This window comes from Cydia amplana, chromosome 23 (genome assembly GCF_948474715.1).
Source record: "Cydia amplana chromosome 23, ilCydAmpl1.1, whole genome shotgun sequence".
In the NCBI taxonomy this organism is placed as follows: Eukaryota; Metazoa; Arthropoda; class Insecta; order Lepidoptera; family Tortricidae; genus Cydia; species Cydia amplana.
The window spans coordinates 3,177,824-3,189,154 of NC_086091.1; the positions used below are offsets into that span (position 1 = coordinate 3,177,824).

General features: G+C 39.1%; 1 protein-coding gene across 1 annotated transcript; it reads left to right on the plus strand.

The window, feature by feature from the left end:
- Positions 1-941: 941 nt before the first annotated feature.
- Positions 942-10,271, plus strand: LOC134658622 (BUD13 homolog). The gene is made up of 13 exons (XM_063514274.1): positions 942-1,126; positions 1,895-2,075; positions 3,031-3,719; positions 4,430-4,630; positions 4,845-4,979; positions 5,516-5,741; positions 5,830-5,923; positions 6,420-6,554; positions 6,607-6,741; positions 7,241-7,375; positions 7,756-7,849; positions 9,028-9,212; positions 10,043-10,271. The coding sequence occupies exons 1-13, from the start codon at positions 1,026-1,028 to the stop codon at positions 10,213-10,215; spliced, it is 2,484 nt and encodes an 827-aa protein (XP_063370344.1). The 5' UTR covers positions 942-1,025; the 3' UTR covers positions 10,216-10,271.
- Positions 10,272-11,331: the final 1,060 nt, after the last annotated feature.

An 11,331-nucleotide genomic window follows, 5' to 3' on the forward strand; every position in this document is an offset into this window, starting at 1 on the left:
TCCGCCGGACAATATCGGCCTGTCAGTTAGAACAAAAAGTTGACAGTTCCGAACAACTGACAGGCCGATATCGTCCGGCGGACTGTTAATCAGTGGGCCCCTTTAGGGACCATTAAGGGAGCCCAATTGTTACCAAATGGAACTGACAAGTACCTAAAGTAAAACCACAGTTTATAATGGCAAATAAAAGATTGGCAACGTGCATATTATGACTATCTTGGGGTTTCGAGCATCCATAAGATACGGTAACCGCTTACTATTCAGGTGGGCTGAGGAGTAGTGCAGAGTCGGACCAAGCTTACTCTGCAACTGTGGAAATGTCATCATAAATGACAATTTAATTTACATATATAGACACTGTTGTATTGTAATTAAATCGTAGCCATGTTATTATAGACAGTAAAAGTAATTTAGTAAAGAGGTCAGTTCCTTATCAAAATGAGGCCTGTCCTGTAGGTAAAGATGATTTTGCTGCTGCTAAAAATAGTTTAAATAAATATCAGTCTCTAGACTCTACTTTCGACTATACTTTACTCATAACTTCCATTGTACCACTGGAAGGTACCGCTGAATGGTATTTAAATTGTGAACTTTTCATTATTTTAGTGCGATTTACATATACGTTATCGTATGTTTGTGTTTGCTCATTGTATAGAAATTGTAATATTAAAAAATTAATAATATGTTTTACAAGAAAATGATTATAAAATATATATACTTGTTCAACCAGACCTTGACAGCAGAAAAAGGCGGCAAATTTGAAAAATGTAGGCGCGAAGAGATAGAAAATTTGAATTTCGCGCCTTTTTTTACTGACAAGATTTGGTTGACCAGCTATATTAATAAATCTTTCCGAATAATCGGTAATAAAGTAATTTACCGGTTTTTACATCCACGTGTACGTCACTAAACCCATGTCAAAACGTCAAATGCAAACGTCAAATGATCGTTGTTGATCGCTTGTTGTGAAACTGTGATTAATTTTATTTTATAAACTATTTTTTGACTTGAATAAGTGGTAAAAAATGGCTGCTAAGATCGACCAGAAGGCTTATTTACAGAAATATTTAGCTGGATCGTCGGGTGACAAAAAGAAAAAGAAGAAAAAAGTCGTGAAAGGCAAAGGGTAATTGAACATAATTCTTCCAAGCTTATTTCTTATTTTTTCGAATATCTGTTGTACAATTATTCCTTATAATGTAATATCTACAATTTGTAAAGTCACTCAGAATCATTTATTCATAGATAAGTGAGGATTTGTTAGTATTCAATTAGATTTTAAAGGCATAACCTCAAAAACAAGTTTCGTCCCTTTTGAGGAAAAAAGCAGGCGTCATCAACTTTTTTACTTGAATAACTTGTTTATTAAGTTTGACGAATAAACTTAATTGCATTAAATATACCTTAGGTCCTTTATTTTATCAGAAACTTGGCAAAGTTCACCCATGTTGATACATCATTTCTTTACCATGCAGTGTACCTATTGGGCCTGTGGAATGTATTGGGCCCATGACTCTTTTCTTTCCGCACAGATTGCCAGTTGTTGGCAACCTATTGACTGCAGCACTATTTTTACTGTCTAGTATCTACAAACTTTTAGATAAAACTCATATACGTATTTAGTTCTTTTAGGATTAGAAAGAGCATATTATGAATAAAATTTTCAAAGAAATTATGAATAATCATGCTACTTGAGGTTATTTTTCATTGTTATACACTTACTTGTACGGTTCTTAAAATAAATTGAAGTATAATTGTTGAGTTCTTTAAAGGCTTCGTCACACAGGTGTGTTTTCCTGGCGGCGCGTGAGAGGGGCGTGAGCGTTTTATATGTAAAACGTGTGACGAAGCCTTAAAAATATAATATTGACTTACCTTAAAACATTATCCACAGAATCAAATTGATTGACGATGACATAGACCTGTCCAAACTCCGTCCACTAGATGGTGATGAGTTTATATTGGACGGGGGCGAGGATGCCCCGCAGATCGCCGGCATCATCGATGAGAGACCTGAAGATGTACGGAAGATGGAGCAGTTCAAGACTAGCTCCAAGTGGAAAGTTGTTAACCAGGTATGATTATGTTGATATACTCACTAAAATAGATCAGCAGAAGTGGAGACGGACTGGCCACATGTAGAGACAGGCAGGAAAAATGGATCAAAATCTTAACGGATTGGTATCCAAGAGGTTACACACGGAAAAAAAGGAAACCTCGAACAAGATGGGAGGATGAACTCAAACTCACAGCGGGCCCGAACTGGAGAAGAGTGGCCCACAACAGACCCCAATGGAAAGAGCTAGAGGAGGCCTTTGCCAAGCGGCACACTGAGTTAAGAGACATACTCTAACTCAGAATAAAAGGGCTTAATAGATAGATAGATAGATTATGATGCTGATGCATTCCTGTTATCTCATTAGGGACATAGGGCTCGCAGAAGAATCTTCCATTTGTTGCGATCTTGAGCGGCAACTTCTAGCTCTTTCCAGCCGAGTCCAGTTGAGCCAGCCGCCTCCATGTAGTACAAGGCCTTCCCGACCGTCTCCTGTAGGTTAACCAGGTATGTAGGTTAGCAGGTAGGCAGGTAGGTATGTTGCTTGTAAATTCCAAGTTCCGCTAGATGGCGATGAGTTGGACATGTCGGACGGGGCGAGGATGGGCAGATCGATGGCATGGCGAGGATGGGCAGTTGTTAACTAGGTATGTTGCTGTAGTTTTGCACAGGGTTAGTCAGGATAATTATCAATGATAGTTATCTTGATAATTATCGCGATAATTATCTGGATATTTCGAACTCTGGTTTTGCAAACTGATAACATTAATAAGCAAAATCCGAAACTTCGGCTGGAAAGAGCTGAAAGTAGCCGCTCAAGATTGCCACAAATGGAGGATTCTTCTGGGAGCCCTATGTCTTTAATGACGGATAATAGGAATGCATCATCATCATCATCATCATCAAACACAGTTATTTGAATTGTAAAATGTGATATAATGACGTTATTTTAACCAGCATTTCAACTATTTCAGGACGATGGTTTCAACAGCAGACTACAAGTACAAGAAATAAAAAGAGACATCAAAGAGAAAGAGAAAGAAAACGAAATTATATTCGGCAAAATGTACAGTGACTCTGAAGACGAAAAGGAAACAGAGAAAAATAACTCAAAGAGTAAAGATAACGGTTCTAAAAAGGCTCAAAATAGTGATAGTGATATTAGTCCTCCAAGGCAAAGATCACCTCAAAAAGACAAGAAATATGATTCAGATCAATCTCCTCCTAGAAAAAACAGTCAAAAAAGAAAAAAGAGAAGAGGTAATGACTCTGACGAGTCACCACCAAGAAGGAAAGATGAAAGAATTAAAAAGAATTACGATTCTGACCAATCACCCCCAAGAAAAGGTCAAGAACGAAAGAATTATGATTCTGGTCAGTCACCTCCAAGAAAATCTCAGAAAGAACAGAAGAGGTCAGACTTATCGCCTCCTAGAAAAGGTCAGAAAGAAAGAAGTAAGAATTATGACTCCGATGTATCGCCCCCGAGGAAGATTCAAAGTAAGTATGGTACCGATCAATCGCCGCCAAGGAAAAGGGAAAATAGACAGAAGGAAAGAAGAAAACCGAGTCGCTGGGGTGAATGGGAGAAAGAACAAGACTTAGATATGTCACCGCAAAGAAAATCAAGTAAAAGCTCAAAATCTCCTAAAAGACATTCAAGGTAATTATTATAAGGCTTACTTGCACCATTCTACTTACCTGGGGTTAAGCGGTTAAACCTGCAGTTGCCATGGTTACCAGTACAATTTGACACTGGGTTAACGGTTTAACCATGGGTTAGTGGAATGGTGCAAGTGGACCTAAAGCAGATACGTCTGTGACCAATGCATATTTAAATTAAATGAGCTTGATAAAAAATTGTTTAGTATGGGTGTCCACATTTTTACTAGTGAATTCTGAATATGAGGAGTGTATTTTCAAAAGGGCTTATTTTCGTATGGTGTTCATAGAGAAATAAGCCCTTTTAAAACTCCGGTGCCGTTATAGAACATTCTTACGGTACGAAAGGATAATTATCAATGATAGTTATCTTGATAATTATTTTATGCCTGATAATTATCGATTTGATAATAACCTAATAAAAATTGTAAAAAAACGTCCAATTATTTTTTACTATATATAGCACCATCCATACCTGGGAAAATGATCCGATATTTTTCGGATAATTATCAAAGACTATAATTATCTGGATAATTTCGAACCCTGACGGTGGATGTCGCTATACGCGTCCCTAAGGCGTGTAAACAAAAAAAAAGAAATGTAAACATTCGTGCGTTTGTGGTAAGCTTCGGTAGCTAAGTTGGTTACAAGCTATCGGAGTCTTGTCTGCGACTTTTTCAATTTTTCCTCTAATTTTTTTTTTTATTCAAGGTCACCACAAAGAAAAAATAAGCACTCTCGCAGTTCAACTTCACCAAGAAGGACCGAGAATGAGAGGAAAAGGAAATCTCCAAGGAACGGTTCTGATTCTGATTTGTCACCGCCGAGAAAACAGAATAATAAAGATAAAAGGAGAAAATCCTCAGATTCTGACTTGTCGCCGCCTAGAAAGAATGATGCTAAGAATAGAAGGTTAGTTAGTATTTCTTTACGCAATAAAGCTTTAAGCAATATATCGTCAGGTGACAAGCAAAACTCACTAAGTACCACAACAAGTTCATAGCCATAGTGAACCATATTAGTATGAAAAGAAGGTTGACTTTTGTTTAAATATTTTATAGTAATTAGTGACTTTTGCTTGTCACCCGACGATATAGTATCCCATATTTACTTCAAAGTTCAAAAGGAAGAGGAAATCTCCAAGGAACGGTTCTGATTCTGATTTGTCACCGCCGAGAAAACGGAAGGATAAAGATAAAAGGAGAAAATCCTCAGATTCTGACTTGTCGCCGCCTAGAAAGAATAGTGCTAAGAATAGAAGGTTAGTTAGTATTTCTTTACGCAATAATACGGCTGAAGCAATATAGTATCCCATATTTACTTCAAAGTTCATAGTCTTCGAGATATTTAGCATCAAAGTTAAACAATTTTTGGGGCAAAAAACTGGTATTCTCGCCAAGACTTTTGTGTCAATTAGTTTAAAATTCGAGACTTCAAAGACGAACCCAAATATGTTATTTTTTAGACAATGTTTAAAAAAATCATAAAAAAATAAATATTCATTTGTTTCAAAATCCGGTAGACAAAAATGGAGATAAAAGATTGAAGAACCAATAGCCGCTTGTCTTATAAATCTATCTGTATCTGTATTGCAAATGTAGGAGATACAATTCAAAATTTGTCAAGAATCGATGAAAACCGCAGGTAACCCCTTAAAAGGTCAAAGAAAATTTCAATTAACAAGTGTCTGCTTATAATTCTTAAGATTAGGTTGCTAAAAAGACCCGGATTTCCTTTAGCATACATTACATTACAACTATTGTATTAGTACCTAATTGTTTTTTTTTTTCTCTTCAGAAACAGTGACTCTGACCAGTCACCGCCCCGTAGAAAAAATGACAGCCCGCCACCAACCCACAAGAAAATGGCTCGGACCCTCGAAGGGAAGCTAGCCGGATTACAAGATGCCGTACAACTGAGACAGGAGAACGAAGCGTTCAGGAGGAGAGAGGAGGAAGCCTTCAGTAGGATGAACGATGAAGTGTCGGGGAGAACGGCTAAAGTGGTCTCTAGGAAGAGTAAGTAATTTAGTGTATTCTACTAGGCTAGCTAGGATATGAATGAATGAAGGAAAGCTAGCGGGATTACAAGATGCCGGACAACTGAGACAGGAGAACGAAGCGTTCAGGAGGAGAGAGGAGGAAGCCTTCAGTAGGATGAACGATGAAGTCTCTGGGAGAACGGCTATGGTGGTCTCTAGAAAAAGTAAGTAATTTAGTGTATTTTACTAGGCTTTTAGAGCTTTTTCCTTTCGGCTGACATGAATGATTGAATGAATGAATGAAAGCTAGACAGACTACAAGATGCCGTACAACTGAGACAGGAGAACGAAGCGTTCAGGAGGAGAGGAGGAAGCTTTCAGTAGGATGAACGATGAAGTGTCGGGGAGAACGGCTAAGGTGGTCTCTAGGAAGAGTAAGTAATTTAGTCTATTCTACTAGGCTTTTAGAGCTTTTTCCTTTCGGCTGTTATGAATGAGTGAATGAATGAAGGGAAGCTAGTGGGACTACAAGATGCGGTACAACTGAGACAGGAGAACGAAGCGTTCAGGAGGAGAGGAGGAAGCCTTCAGTAGGATGAACGATGAAGTGTCGGGGAGAACGGCTAAAGTGGTCTCTAGGAAGAGTAAGTAATTTAGTGTATTTTACTAGGCTTTTAGAGATTTTCCTTTCGGCTGACATGAATGATTGAATGAATGAAGGAAAGCTAGCGCGACTACAAGATGCGGTACAATTGAGACAGGAGAACGAAGCGTTCAGGAGGAGAGAGGAGGAAGCCTTCAGTAGGATGAACGATGAAGTGTCGGGAAGAACGGCTAAAGTGGTCTCTAGGAAGAGTAAGTAATTTAGTGTATTCTACTAGTCTAGCTAGGATATGAATGAATGAAGGAAAGCTAGCGGGACTACAAGATGCCGTACAACTGAGACAGGAGAACGAAGCGTTCAGGAGGAGAGAGGAGGAAGCCTTCAGTAGGATGAACGATGAAGTGTCGGGGAGAACGGCTAAAGTGGTCTCTAGGAAGAGTAAGTAATTTAGTGTATTCTACTAGGCTTTTAGAGCTTTTTCCTTTCGGCTGTTATGAATGAGTGAATGAATGAAGGGAAGCTAGCGGGACTACAAGATGCGGTACAACTGAGACAGGAGAACGAAGCGTTCAGGAGGAGAGGAGGAAGCCTTCAGTAGGATGAACGATGAAGTGTCGGGGAGAACGGCTAAGGTGGTCTCTAGGAAGAGTAAGTAATTTAGTCTATTCTACTAGGCTTTTAGAGCTTTTTCCTTTCGGCTGATATGAATGATTGAATGAATGAATGAAAGCTAGACAGACTACAAGATGCGGTACAATTGAGACAGGAGAACGAAGCGTTCAGGAGGAGAGAGGAGGAAGCCTTCAGTAGGATGAACGATGAAGTCTCTGGGAGAACGGCTATGGTGGTCTCTAGAAAAAGTAAGTAATTTAGTGTATTTTACTAGGCTTTTAGAGCTTTTTCCTTTCGGCTGACATGAATGATTGAATGAATGAATGAAAGCTAGACAGACTACAAGATGCCGTACAACTGAGACAGGAGAACGAAGCGTTCAGGAGGAGAGAGGAGGAAGCCTTCAGTAGGATGAACGATGAAGTGTCGGGGAGAACGGCTAAGGTGGTCTCTAGGAAGAGTAAGTAATTTAGTGTATTCTACTAGGCTTTTAGAGCCTTTTCGAAATAGAATGAGTAAATTAGTGAATGAATGAATTAAAGAAAGCTAGCCTTCATGTAGTCTATGAACGATGAAGTGTCGGGGAGAAATGCGAAGGTGGTCTCTAGGAAGAGTAGGCCACTTGCACCATCCCACTAACCCGGGGTTAAGCGGTTAAACCATTAACTCAGTGTCAAATAGTACTGGTAACCATGGTAAGTCCAGGTTTAACCGGTTAACCCCGGGTTAGTGGGATGGTGCAAGTGGCGCTTAGTCTATTTAACTACGAGTAGACCTTAACAACCTTTTTGACTATGGGCGTTAATAGTATTAAATTAAAAGGTCTTCTTCTGAATTCAGGTAAAAGAGACACATCAGAAGAGAGGCAGAAGCAGAAAGAGAAAGCGGAGAGGCAGAAGGAACTTGATGAGAAATACAAAAAATGGAGCAGAGGGTAAGTATATCGTCTTTGCGTTGTCCCGGCTTTTTGCCACGGCTCATGAGAGCCTAGGGTCCGCTTGACAACGAATCCCACGAATTGACGTAGGCACTAGTTTTTACGAAAGCGACTGCCATCTGACCTTCCAACCCATAGGGGAAACTAGGCCTTTTAGGATTAGTCCGGTTTCCTCACGATGTTTTCCTTCATTGAAAAGACTGGTAAATATCAAATGATATTTCGTACATAAGTTCCGAAAAACTCATTGGTACGAACCGGGGTTTGAACCCGCGACCTCCGGATTGAAAGTCGCACGCTCTTACCGCTAGGCCACCAGCGCTTCTCTGAATAATATATTTATGGGGAGACATTGAACTATTGCAATGAACAGTTAAAAAATATCGTTTTAATCTGAATTCCAACAAGGTAAAACTACCCATTGGTTGGCACCTACCAGTCATTGACACCAATGGGGTTGGCAACTGTCAAAGCCTTGCATAGATGGCGCCATCATAGCTTGCCCCTTTTTCTATGAGATTTGACAAAAGGCTGTCATCCAGGGCATTAAAAAACAAAAAAATTGTCAAAAATTGAATTCTAGGGATTGACAGGGCAAGCTATGATGGCGCCATCTGCTAAATACTTCGACCGGCAAACCCCTTTTTATGGGTGAATCAACTTTTTCTTGTCACTCGTTGCCATGGTTACGTTCTCCTGGGTCACTCTTAAAAACCTGATTTTTAGGCATTTAAAATCACCAAATACGCTTTTTTGTGATACTTATAAACCCTTTCCATTGAGGGTCGTCTACCAAGCGTGTCAGAAGGTGGTGTACAATGTCTTCTAACAAACTATGCTACTATTGTCTCTTGGCTGACCGGACAGAATAACAAGAAATAGTTGATCCACCCCATAGACTAGGAATCCTCTAGACGGAGTTTAGAGCAATTATTTCATGAAACCGATGCTGCCAAAAATACTGGGGTGCGGGGGACGAGGCGAGCGAATCCCGTTCCGTGATTGGTCCGTTCAAAGACACGGACCAATCACGGCACGGGATTCACTCGAAGATGGAGTAAAACTACCGTATAAGTGGCAGAGGGGGTAGCGTTACTATGTTCAGTCTAGAGGATGTCTTGTCTGTGATCCACCCTTATATAGAATTTTATTGTCTAATTAAAATTATCTTTCAGCCTAAAACAGATAGAAGACCAAGAATGCCGCGTCCAAGATTTCGTACATGAGGCGTCTAAGCCTCTAGCCAGACATATAGACGACGTAGATTTAGAAGGCAGGCTTAAAAACATCGAGAGAGCGGGAGATCCTATGCTCGCTTACATGAGAGAGAAGAAGAGGGAACGAGGGGAACTGCCACCAGGTATAAATTAGTTGAGTTTAAAAAATCCCGGGGGTTATTCCGGGAAATCCCGGACAGAAATGTATTATTAGGATTTATGAAGTATAAAACGTGTCCATCAATTACTGCGATATTTTTTTTTGATTCGATGATTTTTTTACTAGTGCAAGGTGTGAAAGTGAAATATGTATGTAAAATATTCAATTTTTGTAGGTACTCGTCTACTTACTTTGAATTACTTAGTACAGAATCATAGATAAAACTATAATTTCAAATAAAAAAAACTTAATAATATAGGATGCTCTGACACTTAACTGAACTTAAATACTCATTATACAACGATCCAAACAACTATCATCATCTTCCTCGCGTTGTCCCGGCATTTTGCCACGGCTCATGGGAGCCTGGAGTCCGCTTGGCAACTAATCCCAGGAATTGGCGTGGGCACTAGTTTTTACGAAAGCGACTGCCATCTGACCTTCCAACCCAGAGGGTAAACTAGGCCCTTATTGGGATTAGTCCGGTTTCTTCATGATGTTTTCCTTCACCGAAAAGCGATTGGTAAATATCAAATGATATTTCGTACATAAGTTCCAAAAAACTCATTGGTACGAACCGGGGTTTGAACCCGCGACCTCCGGATTGAAAGTCGCACGCTCTTACCGCTAGGCCACCAGCGCTTCACTGACTGCAGTTATTATAGATTATTTTAATATTACCTTTGCAACAAAACAATAGCATATTTTAAATGTGAAAACCCTATGACACTGCTAAATGTTCATTATACAACAATATAGAATACTATAATAGCCATTATGCAACGCTATACTGAACTATAATACTCATTTCAGAACGGCCCGCCTACAAAGGCAGTTTCCCGCCAAACCGCTTCAACATCCGGCCCGGCTACCGCTGGGACGGGGTCGATCGTTCCAATGGCTACGAAAAAAGTTATTTCGACCACCAGAGTAAAAGGCGAGCGCAGGAGGAAGAGGCGTATAAATGGAGCACTGAAGACCTATAAGCGACCTTATGGGTATGGATATTGAGTGCATTTTAGATTGACTTGATTTAGACACTTATGACCAGAGATCGGACAAATTTGCGACATTGCTCGCAATAATGTGGACATGACTCCAAAATTGATTAAATAATTAATCATTTAATTAATTTCTTACCTACCTGAGGTTTAATTTTGATTCCTAATCAATAAATAACACAAAGAGTTCTTATAATGTAAATTTATTTAAAAAAATAATCAGTATGTTTTCCAATTTTTCTGTAGGTACTTATTTTTTTATATCAAAAATATATTTAAGTGCTATTTATTGATTAGGAATCAAAATTAAACCTGAGGTAAGAAATTAATTAAATTATTAATTATTTAATCAATTTTGGAGTTATGTCCACATTATTGCGAGCAATGTCGCAAATTTCTCCGATCTCTGCTTATGACTGTTTTAAAATATAAATGGAGCACTGAAGACCTATAAGCGACCTTATGGTTAAAGACATTGGGTGCATTTTAGATTGACTTGATTTAGACACTTATGACTGTTTTAAAATTCGACCTGTGAGAGCACTGTCGTTCTCTTATTGATCTTATGTTTGAAAATATAGAGTTCATTTTCACTTACAAAGGCAATTTATCGAGGCCCTAACACAGGAAGAGGCGTATAAATAGAGCACTGAAGACCTATAAGCGACCTTATGGGTAGGGATATTGAGTGCATTTTGCATTGACTTGATTTTTTTGAAGATGAGGTTTGTAAATGGAGCACTGAAGACCTATAAGCGACCTTATGGGTAGGGATATTGAGTGCATTTTGCATTGACTTGATTTAGACATTTGTGGCAGTTTTGTTTGAAGATGAGGTTTGTAAATGGAACACTGAAGACCTATAACCGACCTTATGGGTAGGGATATTGAGTGCATTTTGCATTGACTTGATTTAGACATTTGTGGCAGTTTTGTTTGAAGATGTGGTTTGTAAATGGAACACTGAAGACCTATAAGCGACCTTATGGTTAGGGATATTGAGTGCATTTTGCATTGACTTGATTTAGACATTTGTGGCAGTTTTGTTTGAAGATGAGGTTTGTAAATGGAACACTGAAGACCTATAACCGACCTTATGGG